Genomic DNA, 21,314 nt, shown 5'->3' with positions numbered 1-21,314 from the left:
ATGTCAAAGCGGGCCGATTAAAAAAATATCAGCTTGATTTGGGCTAAAAAATTATGACTAAAAAAGACCGAAATTAAAATGAGTCATTTCAAACATACACACACATGTACATATGAAATGGGTTCACCCTCTATATTTTCGAATGCGGCCAGTGGCCAAGGGTAGAGGTGGTGGGGGAGGCGACGGCAATCGTACCTGCAGTGGTGCATCGCAAGGTGGTACAGCCAACATCAGTGACAACGATTGTGATGATGAGCTGTGGTGGTGTCAATTATAAATAATGGCTCGACTCGTTTCAAATTAGCAAGCTCTAAAGGAATGGTCCACTAATAATTTGAATAGATATGAATTGCCCTATTGCATAATTTGAGTGAACCAAATAAACCCATTAGCAATTGTTTTTACACAAATCAACGAATTCTTTGAATGACCCATGATTCCCGTTTTTATGGGTAAAAACATGGGTTAGGGTTTCAGGGTTTGAAAGTATTGAAGCCCAAAACTTAGCTTCTTAGGTAAATGGACTTGATACAGAGCAAATCACTCTCTATTTTCTACTTTCTAGCGCAGGCTAATCAACTCTTTATATGGGCTGGTTCAGGCTTAAAATAGAAGTCTATGAGCTGATATTTCTGGCTCTCGATGATGAACTAGATCCTTAATGGATGAGCTGTACTTGTACATATATGAAGACTGAAGTAGTAAGTTATTAGTTAATTGAGATTTTGTACAAACATAAATTTCTAAAATTCGGTCCAACCCCCAGTCCTGTTAGCCAGTTCAACTGATCTAAACGGCCCAAAAGAAGACAGCAACACCAGTAACCGGCCAGCCTAGACGCAATCAACCAAACCGACGAACCGTTGTGTGGGCAGTTCCTGCCTCCTGGTCTGACTAGGCCGACCGACCTGCCAGGCTCTAACAACATTGCAGAGAACAAGATTTGTTTTCCAGGACACAACAATCATCACTACTTGTGATCTCTAATTACTGAAAAAATAGGTTTCAACCGCGAAATGATATATCCTCGTTATGCCGTGTGGACACAAATCCATGAGAAGGCGAGGAAGTGGGCCCTGTCCTAGCTCTTATGGACTCATGGCATTTGGTATTTGGAGAATTTATAGCATGTTTGTTGGAGAATATATCATTTCTCATGGTTTATACAAGCAAAATAGCAATAACTGCATATAAAACCAAATTCATCCACCACAGAGACATGTCAGGTCAAAATACTGATGCATATTACGAGTCCCATTTAGTTGGTAGTGATAAACCAACAATGGGACTTGAATGAAAGACCAAAGAATATGATACAAACAAAATAAAACAAGTCAAATCATATTCAGCATCTTCAAGACGAATGAAATCCTGATGATCTTATCTTCCTAAACTTTATCATAATCCTATTCAGTCTGTGGAACGACCTTGTCGACAATAGTCAGAACTCAGAAGAGTTCTTCAAAATTCAGCGAAAGTTCAAGAATTTCTCACAAGTAAAAACAATAATGTTGAATTCATACGAATATGTGTGCTAGACTGTGAAGCATGCATGTATATGTCAAACAACTAGTTTATGCACAAAGCTGATTATGGAGTTAGCCATGAAAGGGTAAAAGCATCGTCATGATTATTCAAACAACAAGCCTCAAATGAAAAAGAAAGAAAGTAAAATGCTAAACAGGCTAAATTCCTACTGCAGTATGCACTATTTGATCAAACGACCGTTAACTTATGACCTTAAATACCAAGAAATAATAACCGCAAGAACTCCAAGAATTTACCCACTGATTACATACAACCATTTATTACCTCCTCATCGCTTTCAGCTCTTCCAACTGCGACTTGATCTGATCCTGCACCAATTCCAATCTCTTCGAACAAACCTCCAATTCCAATATATGCTGTTTCCTCCACTTTTCATCAGTAACATCCCCAAACGGTATATTCATCAATCCACCTAAACTCAACGAAAACGGGTCCAAATTCATCCCTCCTAACCCGAATCCCCTAAAACCACGCGCCTGCCCATTCGTTGAACCCTCGAGCAACTCCTTGAACAACGGCAATAAACAACTTTTCACAGTTTCTTCAACCAGATTAGGAACCGAGTTTAAATTATTCGACGCCACCGCTACCGCAGGTGGCAAAGACTCTTGCTGGCTGACTTTTTCCTCAACCTTAACTCCACCTGACCTTGATCGCTTTCGTGATTTCGCACTTTTCTTCTCTGAACTGTTCGCATAACCAGCACCGTTGCCGTTTTGTTCATTTAAATTAAAAGCAACATTAAGGTTAGGATTAATGTTAGGGTTATTAGTTTCTTCATCGTCGAATCTACCGCCATCTGCAGTAGCCACCGGAGTAGAAACAACAGCAGTTTCGTTACTCCAAATCTTACAAGATATATCAAAAGTGATCTGATCATGAGCACTCTTAAACACATACTCTTTTCCAGAACTAATTTTACTCAAAACATTCCTATACTTCTTCTTCAACCTCCTCAACTTCTCAACCAACTGATTCTTATTAAAATCCAGCTGCAACTTATCCTTGATCTGGTCATAAAACGCCGTCGTATCATGGTGATGATGATGATGAAAAGGATTATTCGCAACACGCTGGTTCGTATACTCCAGAAACCCTTGCAACAGCTCAATTTCATCTTCATCCGTCCACAACCGTTGAAACAACCGTCTAGATTCATCCAACGGCACAATTTTCCTCTGTTCTGTAACAATATCAGATCTAGGAAGCGGAGAAACGCTAATCGTACCAGTAACTGCCGTAGTAGGTGTAGCGGTAACGGCGGAAACACCTCCGGTGAGTCCGGAATCTCCGGCGATACCTGCAACGGCGACGGTGACTTCACCGGCGCCGGAGGATGTAGAATCGTCCTCTTCTTCGTCATCGATGACATCAACGTCGTCATCATCGGCAGTTTGGTTGCGTAGGGTTAGATCTTCGTCTTCGCTGTCCTCCTCGTCGTCGCCGTAGACGGTGGTGATGTGATCGTCGTCGTGAGAGGCCATGGTTGACGGTGGTGGTTGGGGTTTGGTTTGGTTTGGTTTGGTTGGGATCGGTGAAGGTGGGTGAATGGATCTAGGGTTGGTTGGGTGCGAAAGAAAGGGCGGGGGTTAGGTTAGTGGTTAGGTGAGGTGAGGTGAGGTTAGGTTAGGTTAGGTTAGGCCCGGGTGAGTGGAGGGCCACGGAAAGGAGTGTGGGTGTGGCGTGTGTTGCTTGTTTTTCTCATTTGGGTTTGTTTTTTTTTTTGTTAAGGTGAGTCAATTTTTAATGTGAATGTGTTTGTTATGTGTCTAAGTCATTGTTTATTTACGGTGGGTTTGATAGAGGTAGAGGATTGGAAATGTTTGCTTAAAGGAGTTTGTTTCGTGTGTGATGATTATTATAGTTATTGAGAGAAAAGTGCTTAGTTACACGCTAATATCAAGTGTCACTACACGAAATGGTTTAAAAGATTGCGTCACATAAAGGAAAGTTTGTTTTCTTAGCTTCTTGCTGGCTCTTTGTTTGAAAAAGATAGTCGCCGTTTAAAAAAAAAAAGTAACGTTTGCAAAATAATTGTTAAATTAAGGAATAATGGATGTAAATAATCTCATCTTTTTGTTAATTGGCCATCACCGGTCCCAACTACAAAAATCAGCACTGGCAATTCCAACTGTTAACATATTGGTCATCAATGGACCCTGACTAACGAAACGCTAACGTCGTTAGTCGCCTGTTTTTGTCCGGAAAAAGGTTTCTAAAGATCGGATCTAAGGTTCAAAAAGGTTTGTGACGAAAATGTTGAGTTTTCCGGCTTAAAAGGAGTTTTCCGCTGACCTTAATAATCGGGGTTTTTACTAGAAAAATGTTTCCTAAAGGTCCGATCTAAGGTTACAAAGAGGTTTGGGACGAAAAAGTTGAGTTTTTCTGGCAAAAAAGGAGTGTTCCGGCAAAAAAAAAAAGTTTTTCTGGCGGCCTTAATAATTGGGGCTTTTACTAGAAAAATATTCCCAAAGGTCCGATCTAAGGTTACAAAGAGGTTTGGGACGAAAAGGTTGAGTTTTCTGGCCAAAAAGGAGTGTTCCGGTAAAATAAAATAAAAAAATAAAAAAAAAACGTTTTTCGGCGACCTTAATAATGGGGGCTTTTACTAGAAAAAGTTCATAAAGGTCCAATCTAAGGTTACAAAGAGGTTTGCGACGAAAATGTTGAGTTTTCCGGCCAAAAACGTTTTTCCGGCGGCCGATGACTAACGCCGTAAGGGTTCATTAGAGGCCAGTATGTTAATAGTTGGGACTGCTGATAGTAATTTTTATAGTTAGGACTGGTGGCGGTTAATTAACAATAGTTGAGATTATTTAAATCCGTTATTCCTTAAATTAAATACATAAATATTAAAGAGGATTAAAAACATAGACTTACTAAAACGAACAATAAAGTTTTCTTCCCTCGGGGCAGGTTTCGGTAGGGGCATATACAAACTGTGCAAATCAAAGCAAGTTAGCCGGTTTGAGATTCAACGGTTCCTTTTCGATGTTTAATGGTTTAGTTGGTCCACTTTGAAACTTAGAACCGGCCAAGTAAACTAAACCAATTGTTTAACATTTGTTACTTGAACCGGCCAAGTAAACTAAACCAATTGTTTAACATTTGTTACTTGTACCTCTTTTTTTCATTTTGGAGATATGTATTATATAAATCTTTTTAACAGTTTGAAAACAATATAAGCCAACAACTTTGAACATTTTTTTGTTCAAACTGCAACTTTTAAACCATCAAATCAGCCGGTCCAGCATAACTGTTACCCTTAGTCGTGCAAAAGGACATAATAGCCTTAACTGGGTGGGTCAAGCTCGACTGACTGGACTTTATGCAGCTATAAATGTCAAGTCTTTCGACTATTGTCCCATTAAATTACCATAAATTGACAAATTGTTAAAAAAAACATATTTTTAACTTCTGTAAGTTTAGAAGATTTAGATTTAGATCATGCAAATACAGTATAGCTGGTCTAACGAAATGAGTGATAAATACCAAGTAGTCTTACAGAGGACCTTTGGTAAGATAACATGTAAGGAAGAAAATTAAAAATCTTGACATTTTGAGTAATGTCAACAACTCTGAGGTTTGCTTCTTGTGCTACCTTATGAAAATAATTGTAAGTGTTGATATTCCTAACCACAGAAGCAATATATGCAACGGGTTGTGTCGTTGATGCAAGAACAAACTCATCGTATCCATTTGGGATATCACTGTTTATTTGATCATTGGGCGCTACTGACACCTTGGATCCGTCTCTAAGTAGAGAGTTTGACTTTTTTGTGGTCAAGAGAGTGACGATAACATGAACTAGGTGTGGAATGCATTGTGGATCATAGATGACGTCTGCACCCAACCTGCATATGTTTTTATTCACAAACTTTAGAACTGGTAATTTTGACGCGTTTATTTATTAATGGATTGCTTTGTTTATGTTCTATATCCAATGGGTTAAAAGAGCATATGAAGTGTATTTAAATTTTGAAATGCAAAAAGACCTCCGAAATCATTGTATTCAAAACATTAGATAATTATCGATATATAATCATTTTCGTAATCATATTCGGCCCACCAACTTTTTGTAATAAATAGTAAAAATCAAACTGTACCAAAAACGAAAAGAGTACCAATTACTGACCCTTCCGTTTTTCCACATCTTATGAAAACGAATATATATAAATATATACAGTTATACACACATATACATATATATATGAAGTGCTTACACTATATCTGGCATCAGGTCTTGAAGATCACTCTCAACTGCAGATTCCCAAGGTAGATGTAAGCATTTGACCTGCAGTCAACAGTCAGGTCAGAAATATACACAGACACATGCGAGTCATGACATGTTTTCCCGACATATAAGCACGCATGCATGGTATACCTTTTGCGGATTCGTAGTTGATCAATAATAAACGTTTTGGGGTTTTAAGTTGATTAATATATATCTTATAGAAATCCTAAAAGATTACTGTTCATTTATAGACTTCTTTTTATGTTTACAAAGCTAACAACCGTGATATGGCAACATAAAATCTAATTTTCAGTTATAACAGATCAGATGCCGCCTTGAAAATAAAAAAAGTGATGCAGCATCGACGTAAAAACAAAGAACATAGTTCGGTTATCTACATGTGCAAGTTACTATATTAAACTTTTAACTTTCAGTTATTCCTGGTACAATGTTTGAGCTATGGTAATATGGTACAATAGAAAAATTAAAATAAAGAAGATGTTTCTGATGCAACTCACCTCGCATGGATCCTCGCTTTCACTTGATAAGGATTGAATATTCATGTGATTAAGCTCCAAGTTAACTTTCAAATTGGCTAAAGTTGATAGGTCACCATCACTTAAAACCACCTGCATTGTATGATACGGTTTAAGGAAGTAGAGTTTAAAGACCACATGACAACCAAACCAACACTTAGCAGGATGAGAGAGATGGGGGGGGGGGTGAGTGAGAGAGAGAGAGAGAGAGAGAAGAGGCTTGCCTTTGAAGGTTTCACATGTGCCAAACATATTCCAACTAAACCAACACCGGAGCCTAGCTGCTCTCATGAATCAAGACACACACAGAAATAAAATCAGCGTGTAGACACTCAGCAATGGCTTTTTTCAGTTATAAATGTACAGTAGCCAGTAGAGACAAATAAGACATTAAGAACACATAAAAAACAGCTGCAACCTAAGATACGTTTTCCCTAATTTACACATTTTATGTTTAGTTACTACTTGCCAAGCCTATAATCACTTCCATGAAGTCGAGAGCATAGTTGTTAATAGCGAATGTCGGCAAATAGCGACAAGGGACCTATATGCTACATAGCAAATAGCGACAAATAGCGACGGCTATTTTATAAATAGCGATACACTAGAAAAAGAATTTTGAAAATTTTTATATGTATATTATATCAAAATACCTTGGTATATATGCTATTTTACATGTATGTTTAACAAAAACCTATAAATCCAGCTATTTTATAGCTATGTCTAATTGCTATTTACATAAAAAAAACAAACTATCGCTATTTGTCGCTATGACCCATATAGCAACACTACGTCGCATCGCTACATAGCGCGCTATAGGGGTCGCTATTAACAACTATGGTTGAGAGTTCTTGCATGATATTAAGACATTAATGCCACATGTAATCTCAAATACCTAAACTCGATGTATGTAAATTAGGTCAGACACTAAATCCATAAGCCTAGAATACAGGGACTAGCCAATCATGTATATCATTGATCAACGCCAGCTGACCAAGAAATTAGCTACATCAAGAAAACAATATAACAGAATTAAGAATATTAAAAACTATTAATCTGAGGTAATAAGTACACACAAACTATCTTATGTCGTATGAACAATAGGATGTATATGATTATGGCCACTTGATTCATTTTCGACGTGCCTATCAAACGGATAAAGATTGTTAAATGCACCATTTCATGTTTTAAATTTTTATGGATAACTTTGCTGGTCATAAGCGAACAAGATGTTTGACAATTTCTAAGAGTGTGTAGTCACAGTTATGTGCAAGATACCCTTAGAAATTATAATAGTCTTCCTGGTTGATTAAATGTGTTCATATTAAGTTCAATTCAGTACATGAACTGCAACACATAAGATCCTAAAGGGCTGTTTGTTACTTTGTTTAGCTCTTAATGGTTCAGACCGCTTACTGGTTCAGCACTTGCTGTTTGGCAACATCTGAATGGTTAAGTGCTGAACTAGTAAGAGGTCTGAACCATTAAGTGTTGAACCAGTAAGAGGTCTGAATCATTAAGAGCCTGTATAATGCTTAACCATTCAGAGGCAAATGTCTGACCAATTCAGATTAGAGGTCTTAACCATTCAGACTCTGTATACATCTTAACCATTCAGAGGCAAATGGCTGAACCATTCAGAAATCTGCTCGTGAAACAAACAGTCAGAACCATTAAGTGCTGAACCAGTAAGAGGTCTGAACCATTAAGAGCCTCGTTAAGAGGTAAAACAAACAGCCCTCTGAATGATTAAGACCTCTAATCTGAAATGGTCAGACATTTGCCTCTAAACGGTTAAGCATTATACTGGCTTATAATGGTTCAGATCTCTTACTGGTTCAACGCTTAATGGTTCAGATCTCTTACTGGTTTAGCACTTAACCATTCAGATGTTGCCAAACAGCCCCTAACTTAGCATATGAACCGTCAAATGAAGAAAACCCCAACTTTCATTAGTTGAAAATTGAAACTGTAGATGTATTTAAAGATGTATATTTACCTCAAAACATGACTTCATTGAGAATAGTTCAGGACATGAAAGAATGAACTCTGATAAGAACAGGCTTGATGGCCATATGGAACAACTGATCACAAATTCACAACATGCCACCGTTACATATCTTGATTGTTACAAAATACAAACGCAGATTGCAATATACAAAATGCATCATATAATAAATCCAGAAACCCATGAAAAACAGAATCACAAATTGTCTTCAAATAAAAACGATTATCAAGTTAAATGATAGGACCTAATAGATTTTAATGAATGAAACATAATATCACTACTAGCAATACGCACCCAGTATCTCCTTCAAGCATGTTGAGCGAACAATTAAGAGGTACAACTACTTTCCTTGGATTTTGGCAGACTCGCGCTTCAACACAAGAAACCAAAATGATGATGCAAGATTAAACTTTGAAGATACATTCAAAATTGAAACAAATGTATCATGCTTGACATATACTAACCTGTTGGGTAAAGAAACGAAATTTCCCGAATGATTCTTGGGGCTCCCTTTGCTAAATCATCTTCCTTTTACATGGAACAAAGTATATATACATGAACCGTTTTCTTTATTTTTCTCGTCTGCAACCGAAGTGAATGAAAGAAAATGATAGCATGTGTACCTTCAATGAAGTCATGTAAAACGATAGTTGTTCGTAAAGTTCATCAATAACAACATCAGCCGCAGACTCCACTTCAAGGACAACTTTCTTTAAAAAAGATGTTACATAAGGTGTGTGACCCTTTCCATCCTGCACATTGACATTAAAAACAAAATAAAAGACATAATAGAGTTAACTGTAATTTTCGTCCCTGTGGTTTGGTGGAAAATGCCACTTCAGTCCAAAAAAAAAAATTGCGCCAATTCTGTCCTCAACATTTTTAAAATGTGCCGCTTCAGTCCAAAAGGATAACGCCTTGCGCCAGTTCCGTCCTCAACGTTTTTAACGAGCGTTATCTTTTTGGACTGAAGTGGCACATTTCAAAAATGTTGAGGACGGAACTCGCGCAAAAAAAAATTTGGACTGAAGTGTCATTTTCCACCAAACCACAGAGACGAAAATGACAGTTAACTCGACATAATAATACATAGTAGTATAGTACAAATATTAATACTTGTCCACAAATTATGATAAGTAAAAGGTCACCAATTTGTTTGTGAGTTACTATGAATCAACAATTAAGCCTACTTATGATTCACAGTCATATTAAGTGTTTATCTAAATACTTTCATCATAAAATTGTAAAACCATAGATAAACCCTACTACGTTAAAAATAAAATAAATCAGGGCATTGTAATTAAATGTTAGAAGAAAAAGCTTACTGTTTTGCTGATACAATGGTTCCAAATGAAGTACTGAACATTCTCAGTGATTGCACCTCCGCCACAGTCCCTATGATTCATTAAATTGATCCATATCATATATAAAAAAAAAAAGAGTGAATTTGAGGAAGGTTATAATCAGTTATTATCCAGCAACCTGGAAATGGAGATCAAAGAATCGGATGGTTCCATGGCGAAAAATGCAGAAACCAGGTGGAGCCATGGTGGACGCTTGCCATCGCCGCCGCTCGCTTCCTTAACCTCCATCGGCTTACTTACTTTCCACTGCTTCAAAATTTGAACTTGTTTTTCATCTAGGGTTCAGGGTTTACGGGTCTTGTTGTTTATAGTAAGTGGGTGTTTGGGGTTCTTGAAGGGGTAAAAGTCCTTTTATTAAAAGTGTTTGGCTTTCCATTTTAAGGGTAAAAGTCCTTTTTTGAAGGCAAAAGTCAGGATTTCCTGACTTATTTTTGCCAAAAGGACTTTTGGAAAAGTCAGCAATAAGTTAAGCCAAACATGCCCTAGATATATTGGTTTTAAATGGATATTGATACATGTTTTACCTTAAAAACCATTAAAACGGATATCGGATTTGGTTCTGATAAAATCGAGAGTGATGTCGATATCGGTTCGTCACGTTACTATTTTGAACAAAACCTTCCTTTCAACAAAATATATGCTGGCACATTGGGACAACAACAACTTTACCCAGTATAATCTCACCTATAACCGGACCATTGATCTGGCTCCAAAACCATAACCAATACATAAGATTCCAAACAACATACTCAGACACACAACTACTATAAAAACGTACAACTAAATATAATAAATATACACACACAAAAAGTATTTCTTAGTAAAACTACGACATCGGAAAATGGTGAAAACCTATAAAAATGTTGTATAACTCCTCAAGAGAAATTGAAAGTTAACCTCCTAAGACAAGAACCTAAAACAAAACCAGGCTCACCTCCTAAAAGTCCTTAACTTTAATACTACGTTTCCACGAAGTTCTATCCTCGACCATTGTTGCCTCATGTGATATTTCCTGAAGAACAGATGATAAAAAGCCAAAACTACCCTGCAACAACTGATCCTGAATAACAGTGTTTTGAACTCTATTCCCTCCAATGGCAGAGACTTCTAACAACTGTTGATCTCTAAAGTCTGCTGATCTCTAAAGTCTGTTATATACAAAGCTATGATGATAAGTAAAGTCTGTTGAAAACCAACCCTCTGAAGAAGTCAAAGAACTGCTGGAAGTCAAAGGACTGATCACCCTTTGTGGAAAGCACTGCTCAAGCTTCATCAGTGGTTGAGCCCATCAGCGGATAGTGTGACATCTGTGTCACTTCAATCATCAAACAACTACCAAATCAATGAAATATTGTGTTTCATACTTGGGTTTTGTATAAATATGTGTATCAACTGCACATATCAATTCTTGTTCGATTTCGAGCTTTAAATCGCTTTCTAGAAGGTTATACGCGAACTGATGCGTATACGTAATCAGTTTAACACAACAAACACTCTGGAACAGTGGCATAGGCTTAACATACCTTAAATAACCTTTACATAACTTAGAAATAAGTTTTGGAGGGTTTGGTGTGTTGAAATCAAGTTTATTCGATCGCATGGACTATTTGCGTCAAACTACAAAAGTATACCGAATCGAATGATAACGAACATTCTGGAACTTAATCATAAGTTAAATATGCCCTAAATATCCTTTACATAGCTTAGAAATAGGCTTTGAGGTGTTTGGTGCGCAAAAATAAACTTTTTGGTCAATAGGGACTAAAAGCGTCAAAAAGTGCATAAGTTTGCATTTTCGCGCATATCTTACGTTCTGAATATATTCGGACATCCAAAAATTTATGTAATCATTAAAATATTTTATTTTAATGATTGGCATTATAAAATACCATTCGTCGCGCAATTTGGATCGTTTTTGCGTCCGTTACGACTTCCGTCGTAATTAACCGAATAACGCAACCGTACGACCAAACGAACCGGCATCCGAGATGTTTTTAAGCATATTTTAAGTTCTCTATACTTTAACTTCATTATAGAGCCTTGAAATGGGGTTAACGGGGCTTAAACGTGTCAAAAATGCATCAAAAACCAAGTTTCTGGGCTGCAGGGACCAATTTTGACAATCTGCCAAACATTGGCTCAGGAGGGGCGCGTAAGATGAAACCCATTTCTTACGCGGGGCGCGAAAGACCCCCACATCAGCAAAAATCATTTTCCAGCAAACCCAGTTGTTCCTTTGTTTTGCACATGGTTTCTTTCACTCTATGGGCTAGATTTTGATGGTTTTTAGTGTCCCCTTGTATTATAAAACCATGTGCCCAAGTGTAAGGCCAAGATCGAAGCACGCATTGCAAGGAACGATCCTAACGGTTGTGGGATTTCTATAAATACCCAACTTGGTTTCATTCTTTCCTCACAAATCTGATTCAATTGCTCTAAGTTGGGGTTTAGCACTTCATACCTGAGCAACTTGAATCAAGATCTTCCTAGCTTGGACCCTTTGTAAGTTTCTTTCGTGCTTTTATCGTTTTCAAGCGTAAAAGTCAAATAGTGTTTGACTTTCTGCTTTGACTAGTCTTTGGTCAACACGAAGTTCGTTTGAACTTCGCAACGTGAGCGTAATCACGATGGTCATAGTCCCTTGTGACTATACCTACTGATTACCACGTTGATTAGGTGTAGTGACGAGTCATAGTTTCGGTCAAAATGCGTATTTATGCGTATTTTGCAACCAAACTATTATTGGGTATCAAAACCCTTTGTTTTGATATCAAACTTGTTTTCAAACTTAGTTAAACAAGTTTTAACATGTTTAACTCGTCACTTTTAGATTAGTGCTTACATAGGGTCGTAAGATAAGCGGTCTAAACAACCGCTTAGACTTTCGAACCCGACCCGTTTGGTCGATCATTAGGATCCGAACAAGCATGTTTAATGACCATAGATGTATAGGGAATAACCTTCCGAGGTTATACCTTATGGTCACTTAGGATTAATTAGTTGTATGATATGTAGTTTATATGCCTTAGGTAAATGACCAAAATGCCCTTTTCATGAATAATTGAATTTTAAGCATATGTAACCTAAATTTTTGTCACATAACTAATTATGCAACATATTTAAACATGTTTAGGCATATCATACTTGTCATAGGACAATACGTCAGTTTTCACTGGTAAATACAATTTAACTGACTCATTTTGAAAATCTTTTAGAAAATTGATTTGAGTGCAAACGGCACAAAACTTTTTATAACTTGGGATAATTATTTGAATATAATACTTGTAAAAGATTTACATGTTCCTTATGCGTCCAGTAGCCCGGGTTGACACCGGGTTAAGGATCAATAGACACACCACATGGTATAGTCCCGCAGCGGTTAAATCCAAAACCGGCTGTTATACCTTAATATTTAGGGTAAATTACTTTTTGAGTCCCTGTGTTTTATGGGTTTTAACCACTTGAGTCCAAAAGCAAAAAGTTAAACGACCTGAGTCCCCATAAGCATTTTCTTTAACCATTTGAGTCCAAATTTCTAACACAGTTAAAATTTTGTTGTTAAATTTTGTTAAATGACCAAATTACCCCTATAATTAAAAAATAAAAAACTACTTTATTTAGAAACTCTCTTATATATCTGCAACTTTCTCTCCTCATTCATCATCATCATCAACATCATCTCTATCTCAAAAACAAATCGAAAACATTTCACAATCATCATCATCAATCGCGTCTGATACCGCTCAATCTGTTTTACACATCTTGAAACAGTGGGTCGGTTGAAATTCATAAGTCGGGTATCCGGATCCAAATAAATTACAATATGGACAATCGGCCTGATGGTCTTCATCCAGAAGCAAACGACTCCGGCAGCAGCATGTAATCATTTTCCGGTGATCCTCCTCACCTTCTTATCATTTTCATCTCTGACAAATCCTTCGGCAGCTCTGAATCTACTTCCGGTGATCCTCCTCATCTTCTTATCATTTTCAATCCAATCGGTACGTTCCGACTCCGGCAACAGCATAGAAGAATGGCAGATTCTCACCAAATACAATTTCTCATCTCAAATTCGCCTAAATCCTCATCTGTTCTGCATCGTCATTATGCCATGTAATCATTCCTTTACTTAAATCTCTATTGAAAACCATTATGTGGGTTGATTTTAGGATGCTTTGGTGGTAGTGGTGGTATTGGAGGTGGGTGTTTGAGAGAGAGAAAGAGGGATGAGAGAGAGGGCGGATGAGAGATGCAGATCCTTTTAATTTGTTGTGAGTATTATAAAAAGGAGAAATAATATCTTGTGCATTGAGACTTGTACTGTGTGTAAATAACTAAATTACCCTTGTAGTTAACAGATTAGGTGGATGGAGTTAGAAATTTGGACTCAAATGGTTAAAGAAAATGCTTATGGGGACTCAGGTCGTTAACTTTTTGCTTTTGGACTCAAGTGGTTAAAACCAATAAAACACAGGGACTCAAAAAGTAATTTACCCTAATATTTATTTATGCACTAACGGGTGTACGCCTACACCCGCATGCTTAGGTCGTGGCCATTTCGTAAAATGATGCCAAGGATATCCGGGACAATTAACCCCCCCAAAGGCTTTAAGCAAACAAAACAATTTAAACAGGTCATTTCAATGATTTAACCTTCATACAATTAAAGATTCAATGCCCGACCAAACGGTATTTGAATATACCGTACCCCAAGCCCGTATAGGGAAAATAAGTTAAAAGTATTTACCTGAGCAAATTTATACAATTTATCCCAGCCGTATACCACCAAGCAAGTACAAATAGGGTATGAAGGAAGGTGGAGGGTTGATGGGCTCGTTTTCGGATTGCGGCCCAAAAGAATGTAGGTAAGACGGTGAGGAACTTAGGGAGACTGATCGCCTCCCGGGTTCAACGTAAACCCTCCATGGCTCCTGAGGGCTAGTGCTCATTGTGATCGATGGTGTACACCGGTGAGAAGGCCCGGCTTCATGGTCACGTCTCGAACGCGCTTTGCGCGAACGACGCGTTAATGTAGCGTGAGCTACCTTAATGGGTCGTAGCGGGTCGAAAGCACTTAGGATAGGTTTCGATTTAGAATGTAGGCTTTGTTAAACCATATTGCATGAGTTCCTATACTCAGTTGGTTTACGAAACCTCATTCTATCCGATCTTCCGATTTAGGTCCAGTTTATTAACATAGTTACCTATATTAGGTGCCGTTTTGTAAGGCCCGCGTTTGTGTCTAATAGAAATAACGAACAAAAGACACTAGAAACGTAAACTTTTAAAAATGACCAAACTTTTCTCAATTTAAGAGGTAAAATACCAATAACATTAATGCACGATGTTAACAAAATTTGGGCATGACCCGTCCATATGACGAGCGTATCCCTGTTTTAACCATCATCAATATAAAAAGTCTACAAGTCGTTTGGTGGACGCGACCAAAAACCATACATCAAGTTTAAAAAGTATAGCTACTAACAGAGTTATACACAACTAGTATTTTGACCCATAATTCTACGACAAAATAGCGGAAGCGCTTGATGATCATAGCATGCACGTGTGTTCACTCCAAATTGCCAAGTCGCCTAAGATGAGGATTTACCAACATCAACAACAAAACTTTAAGGAATTAGTCTTAATATCAATTTCACTTTAAATCACTTAAAATTCCGACTTCATCCTTTTACATACTTTCCTTTCATTTTTTTCATTCGACTACCCATACAATGGGTCTAACATTTATTCTCATAAATGAGATAAGACATACCTCTCATAACCCGATAACATCGGGTTATTTACTTACAACATACAACATTCGTTCGATCTGTATAACGGATTGAGCATCATTCATTCTACATTCGTATTTGCTTCCATGACTACCCATACATGACGGGTTGAACCATTCTTTCTTACTTGACAAGTTCAACTCGAACCGGTCAATTTTCATATCTTAATGCGACTTTCATTTACATATGCAAATCCGCAAGGGATTTGCTATCTACTTATTAACCACCGTAAATCAATGTATCTAGAAATTATAATTCGCGAACATTAGCAAAATATAAGTAGAGTTTTGTATGCACAATGGAACATACCTCGATCTTGCGTGCCTTCCGTTTTCCTAGTGCTTGTACCTTCTTCCTTCACGCCTACATTAAAACATTCATTCATTTATTTAGTCTACCAAATTCATCCTACCATTTCAATATTACACATACATTCATCTCTTAAGCATTTCATCAAAAACTTGGTAGACATCATAATTAAGGTACAAGGTACAAGTCTATAAAGCACATCTCTACTAGTTCAACATCAAACAACATTCATGTTTGTCCGAATTTACATAACCATCTCATCCTATATCAATTTTATTCATCATTCATGTATCACAACAAGCTCATAATCAAAATTCTAGTTATATGATTTCACTCAATCATCCTACACTTGCTAATCTTCTTAACAAGTGGGTTTTTGACACAATCATATCAATTCATCACAATCAAACATAAATTATGTCATTATTCCTATCCTACAACTTAATCCTGACTTAATTTCACGATTTTCATGCCATGCACTCATGCTTGGGTTAAGACCCACTTCCTATACTTTAGCAAATCATAAAATTGGACTTACCCCTTCAAAGAACAAGTTTAGGAGCTTGTAATTTACTGCTTATGCCTTTGATTTCCTTGAAATTTCTATGGAATTTTGTGGATTTGATAAAGCTAGGGTTTTTCCCCTCCTTGTTCCTCCCTGTTCGATCGACCAGAACCCCACACGCTTATGTGTGTGGGTTTTGAACTTTTCCATATTAATTCCATAGATCTTTGTATATTACACCTTTAGTCCCTCGAGTTCATTTACTCATTTAATTTAAACTTCTCCCCTTTATTATTTATATCATGCATCAATTTCCATTAACTAAGTTAAGTTTTAAATAAATTTTTAACTTATACCTAGTAAACGTTTTTGGGGTGTTACAAGTCTACCCCCCTTAAAAGAGGGTTCGTCCCCGAAACCTAGACACATAATAAATTCGAACTTTTACATACCGAATAGAAAAGGGTAGTGCTTCCTCATTTCATCTTTCGTTTCCCATGTAAGTTCCGACCCCTTTCGGTGTTGCCATTGGACCAACACTTGTCTAACGGTCTTGTTACAAAGATTCTTCACTTTAACGTCTTTAATGGCTATCGGTCTTTCGACATATTTTAACCCCTCGTCCAACTCAATGTCGTCGAGAGGTACTAGCGCAGCTTCATCCGCAAGACACTTCCTTAATTGCGATACGTGGAAGGTATTGTGAATCCCGTCTAGTGTAGGCGGTAATTCTAAACGATATGCTACCTTTCCAACTCGAGCCAAAATTTTAAACGGTCCAATATAGCGAGGACCTAGCTTACCCCGTTTGCGGAAACGGATTATACCCTTCCATGGAGATACTTTCAACAGAACATAGTCTCCAACTTGAAACTCGATAGGTCGCCTTCTCTTGTCTGCATAGGCTTTTTGCCGATCCTGGGCTGCTTTCAGTCGAGCTCTAATCAAATCAATCTTTTCATTTGTCGTTGTTATTAAATCACTTGGCGCAAGCTCTCTTTGTCCAACTTCACCCCAACATACAGGAGTCCTACATTTCCTCCCGTATAGCAATTCATAAGGAGCCATTTGAATGCCACTATGGTAACTATTATTATAAGAGAATTCCACTAGTGGTAAATGGTCATCTCAACTTCCCCCAAAGTCTAAGGCACATGCTCTCAACATATCGACAAGTGTTTGAATGGTTCTTTCCGACTGACCGTCAGTCTGAGGGTGATAGGCGGTACTAATATGTAACTTCGTGCCTACACTCTCATGAAACTTTTGCCAGTAACGAGAGGTAAATCTAGTATCCCGATCTGAGACGATTGACACGGGCAACCCGTGTCGAGATATGATTTCATTCATATCAATTTCTGCCATTTTCTCAGAAGAGTAAGCCTCTCGAATAGGTAGAAAATGGGCACTTTTTGTAAGTTAGTCCACGATTACCCATATAGTATCATGCCGCTTTTTCGTTCTAGGAAGCCTGTTCACCAAATCCATTGTTATTTCCTCCCATTTCCATACTGGAATTTCCAAAGGTTGTAATTCCCCGTATGGTTTTTGATGTTCAGCTTTCACTCGGGAGCATGTTAAGCATTTTGCGACATACATAACAATATCGCGTTTCATACCCGGCCACCAATAATTGGTCTTCAAGTCCCGATACATCTTAGTAGCCCCGGGGTGGACCGAATATCGTGACTTATGAGCTTCATCGAGTAACGTGGTCTTGACTACACAAAATCGTGGTATCCAAATTCGACCGTATCTCGTCTTGAGCCCGATCGAGTTTTCTTCCAACTTTTCGGCCATGCCTTTCATTCTCTCCTTCTTTGGGTCTCCTGCCTCTAGCGACTTCGCTTGAGCGTCTCGAATCATATCAAGAAGACGAGATGTAACTATCATCCTCATGGACTTCACTTGGAGCGGAGGTGGATACTCTTTTCGACTTAATGCATCCGCTACGACATTCGCTTTTCCCGGGTGATAAAGGATATCGCAGTCGTAGTCTTTAATAAGTTCCAGCCATCTCCGCTGTCTCATGTTCAAATCTCTCTGTTCGAAGAAATACTTGAGGCTTTTATGATCCGAGTAGATTGTACACCTCGTACCATATAGATAGTGCCTCCAAATCATTAAAGCGAACACTACCGCTGCTAGTTCTAAATCATGAGTTGGGTAGTTTCCTTCGTGCGGTTTAAGTTGTCTTGATGCATACGCGATAACCTTCCCTCTTTGCATTAAAACACACCCTAAACCTTGATGTGAAGCATCTGAGTAAACAACCAAATCTTCCATTCCATCTGGGAGTGTCAAAACTGGGGAACTAGACAACTTTTTCTTCAACACTTGAAAGGCTTCTTCTTGTTCTTTACCCCACACAAACTTCTCTTTCTTCCTCGTTAATTTCGTTAATGGTAACACTATTTTTGAAAAATCTTGTATAAACCTTCTATAATAGCCAGCAAGGCCTAGAAAGCTATTTTTGAAAAATCTTGTATAAACCTTCTATTTTTGAAAAATCTTGTATAAAACCTTCTATAAGATGGAAATTTGAATCATAACTTTCTTGATGGACACACTTTATATTCAACTATAAATACATGAGTTTTAAGCTTTCCATCCTACTCATTCTTTCCTTCTGCTATGGCTCTCGCCAACTTTCCTCGTCTATAAAATAATTCTATATTGATTATTCTTTTATTTATAATAATAATAATAATAAAGCCCTGCCCCGTTTTAAGTGTTTTAACCCTTGATCACTGATACCCTGTCCGACTGACGTAGGGCCCCGTAATGTATGTCAAGGCTCTGCCTAAATTCGTTGGGGTTCTGTCTCGTGACGTAGGGATAAAGTGGAATTGGGTTACTATACTTAATGTGAGTGCACTATATATTTTATTAAATAACCGAGGAGTTATACCTAAAATGTAACAACCCTCCTAAAACACCCCTGACACCCCATACGCGAAAACCGAGCCCGAAATACAATATAGCATTAACAATAAATGAAAAACAAGAAAAAGTAAGTTGAGGCGGGCCGCGTAGACCCCACCTCAACCTTACGCGGGTGGTTTAAAGGTTAGAACCTGATTTCTGTGATTTTTAAGTTTAGGCGGGCCGCGTAAGCCATCCCGTTAGTTTACGCGGGCCACGTGAGATCAAAAAGGTGGCGTAGCCCGGTGATGACACGTGTCATCATCGTGGTTGTAACACCCCGTGTTTTCAAATGTCAAAGTCAAAGTCCAAGTAAAGTTTGACTTCTTTGACTGTAAATAGTCTATTTTATGTTTTGTATTATGTGGAGTAAGTGTTGTTTATCACGAATCGAAGTAATCGAATGTTTAATCGACGCGAAACGCTTTACGACTGTGAATAGTAGGAAGTAACAATGCGATAAAGTTAATCAATCAAAAATCAAGATAATCAAACCATCAATCGAACTCGAAACTCGAATTATGCGAAGTTAGTGTTATTATACGTGTGTGTGTGCTTTATATGTTACTTGTGCATGTTTACTTTATGTTATGTGTGGTGATCAATCGAATCGAAACTCGAAACTCAATCGAACTCAATCGAAATCGAAATCGAATATGGAATGTAGATGCTTGTATGTAGATATAGTGGTTGGGATTAAAAGTAATATGAATAGGAAACTCTATCGTACTCGTATCGCCATCAATCGAAATCGAAATATCAGAAATCGTCGCACCGAACACTCGAAACAGGCTGTGGATCGATCAGGCTCCTAGCCGATCGAACAGCCCAGCCGATCGAACAGGCTGTTCGATCGAGCAGACCGCTCGATCGATCGACCTGAAAGGTAAGAACACTTCAGTGTTCTCAAATAATACAACGAAAACTTCAAAAGGTCAAACCATCAAACACAAACACATCCTACACAAAGGAAGAAACAATCCACTCGAACAGTCCAACCGATCGAGCCTATTGGCCGATCGAACAGACTGTCCGAACGGACTTCCTAACCGAACGAACAACCCGTCCGATCGAACCGGCAGTTCGATCGACCAGGCTGTTCGACCCACTTGCACTTGCTTCCATTTAACGCAATACTCATCGTTATGCTACCGAACTATTCAGGCTAACCCTATTCTCAAGCGCTCCCTTCAATCCATCAATCAATCGCTGTTAGTATACTCGAACCCATTATGCTTTAGCACTTTTGGGTGTTACATACGTTACTTATCTAAATCACAATCGATCACACTACTCAATTACTTTAAACGCTAACCGGTTATGCATGTATTACGTGACTAAATGAATGCTTGTTGATTGTGATTACACTTGGAATGCTGTCTACCTGCCTTAACGACGTAGTACTATAGTTTGGACTCAGCACCCGTTCACACGGGGGTTGTTAAGGACAATTACTTGCATGGATTACGGTGGTAATCATGTATTGCGAACTGTCTCGGACAGTCAACCCGCAGTCATTGGTATCGATAGATCCATGTCGATAATTAACATGCTTCGTTTTCCTCTGTCTACGTGTTGGTTATGCGTAAACTATTTCGAACTCTATATGCTACTATCAAACTTGTATGCTCACCTTTACATTATATGTATTGACTTTATTTTAACGTATGTGATAGGTGTTTAAGATGCATTCTTGCTAGGGAAGCGAGACTAGAATAAAGCGTCTAGAGCCCCCAACAAATAGTTGTCTGTAGCTGTCAATCTAGGGGTCTTTAGAAGCAGAAACGATATTTATATTATTTTATTTAAATATGAGTTGTCGGAACAGAATTACCTGACTGGTTGTTATCTGTAATAATTTATTGTATTATTTGGGATACGATATGGGACGTATCATTTAACTGAACAGTATTAATAGTTGTTGTGGAAACTTCTGGACAATCTGTTTCGCTCAGTGCCATGCCCCGATGATTCCGCCATCGGTTGGGGTGTGACAGATTGGTATCAAAGCCATAACTATAGGGAATTAGGCTAGACACGACCTAGTCCGGGTCGTTGTCTTAGAGACCTAGACTATAGTTAGGAACCAACAG

The 21,314-nt window shown here is 38.1% G+C and overlaps 3 protein-coding genes across 3 annotated transcripts; all 3 read right to left on the bottom strand.

The window, feature by feature from the left end:
- Positions 1 to 1,557: 1,557 nt before the first annotated feature.
- Positions 1,558 to 3,305, bottom strand: LOC110903681 (probable transcription factor At5g28040). Its single transcript, XM_022149459.2, has one exon. It carries the CDS (start codon positions 3,030 to 3,032, stop codon positions 1,809 to 1,811), a length of 1,224 nt encoding a protein of 407 aa, XP_022005151.1. The 5' UTR covers positions 3,033 to 3,305; the 3' UTR covers positions 1,558 to 1,808.
- A 1,704-nt stretch (positions 3,306 to 5,009) lies between these two features.
- LOC110903682 (putative uncharacterized protein DDB_G0277003) lies at positions 5,010 to 10,015 on the bottom strand. Its single transcript, XM_022149461.2, has 10 exons — positions 9,809 to 10,015; positions 9,652 to 9,721; positions 8,950 to 9,078; positions 8,791 to 8,854; positions 8,621 to 8,696; positions 8,318 to 8,402; positions 6,543 to 6,599; positions 6,301 to 6,411; positions 5,772 to 5,842; positions 5,010 to 5,402 (listed from the first exon to the last, which is right to left on the bottom strand). Exons 1-10 carry the CDS (start codon positions 9,916 to 9,918, stop codon positions 5,018 to 5,020), a joined length of 1,158 nt encoding a protein of 385 aa, XP_022005153.1. The 5' UTR covers positions 9,919 to 10,015; the 3' UTR covers positions 5,010 to 5,017.
- A 5,686-nt stretch (positions 10,016 to 15,701) lies between these two features.
- Positions 15,702 to 17,364, bottom strand: LOC110907352. Its single transcript, XM_022152345.1, has 3 exons — positions 16,749 to 17,364; positions 15,792 to 15,845; positions 15,702 to 15,724 (listed from the first exon to the last, which is right to left on the bottom strand). Exons 1-3 carry the CDS (start codon positions 17,362 to 17,364, stop codon positions 15,702 to 15,704), a joined length of 693 nt encoding a protein of 230 aa, XP_022008037.1.
- Positions 17,365 to 21,314: the final 3,950 nt, after the last annotated feature.

Source organism: Helianthus annuus, chromosome 14, assembly GCF_002127325.2.
Source record: "Helianthus annuus cultivar XRQ/B chromosome 14, HanXRQr2.0-SUNRISE, whole genome shotgun sequence".
In the NCBI taxonomy this organism is placed as follows: Eukaryota; Viridiplantae; Streptophyta; class Magnoliopsida; order Asterales; family Asteraceae; genus Helianthus; species Helianthus annuus.
The sequence above is the reverse complement of the archived record's forward strand: the minus strand, read 5'-3'. Positions and strand labels throughout refer to the sequence as shown.

Bases quoted from the DNA above. Each gene is read 5' to 3' on its own strand.
- LOC110903681 (XM_022149459.2), bottom strand. From the start codon at position 3,032: ATGGCCTCTCACGACGACGATCACATCACCACCGTCTACGGCGACGAC.
- LOC110907352 (XM_022152345.1), bottom strand. From the start codon at position 17,364: ATGGCTCCTTATGAATTGCTATACGGGAGGAAATGTAGGACTCCTGTA. The intron at 15,846-16,748 runs GTATGTAAAAGT...GTTTTAATGTAG, and splicing joins GCACTACCCTTTTCTATTCG to GCGTGAAGGAAGAAGGTACA. The intron at 15,725-15,791 runs GTATGTTCCATT...TATAATTTCTAG, and splicing joins GGAAGGCACGCAAGATCGAG to ATACATTGATTTACGGTGGT.
- LOC110903682 (XM_022149461.2), bottom strand. From the start codon at position 9,918: ATGGAGGTTAAGGAAGCGAGCGGCGGCGATGGCAAGCGTCCACCATGG. The intron at 8,697-8,790 runs GTTAGTATATGT...CTTGTGTTGAAG, and splicing joins TTCGTTTCTTTACCCAACAG to CGCGAGTCTGCCAAAATCCA. The intron at 5,403-5,771 runs GTAAGCACTTCA...AAACATATGCAG, and splicing joins GACCTGATGCCAGATATAGT to GTTGGGTGCAGACGTCATCT.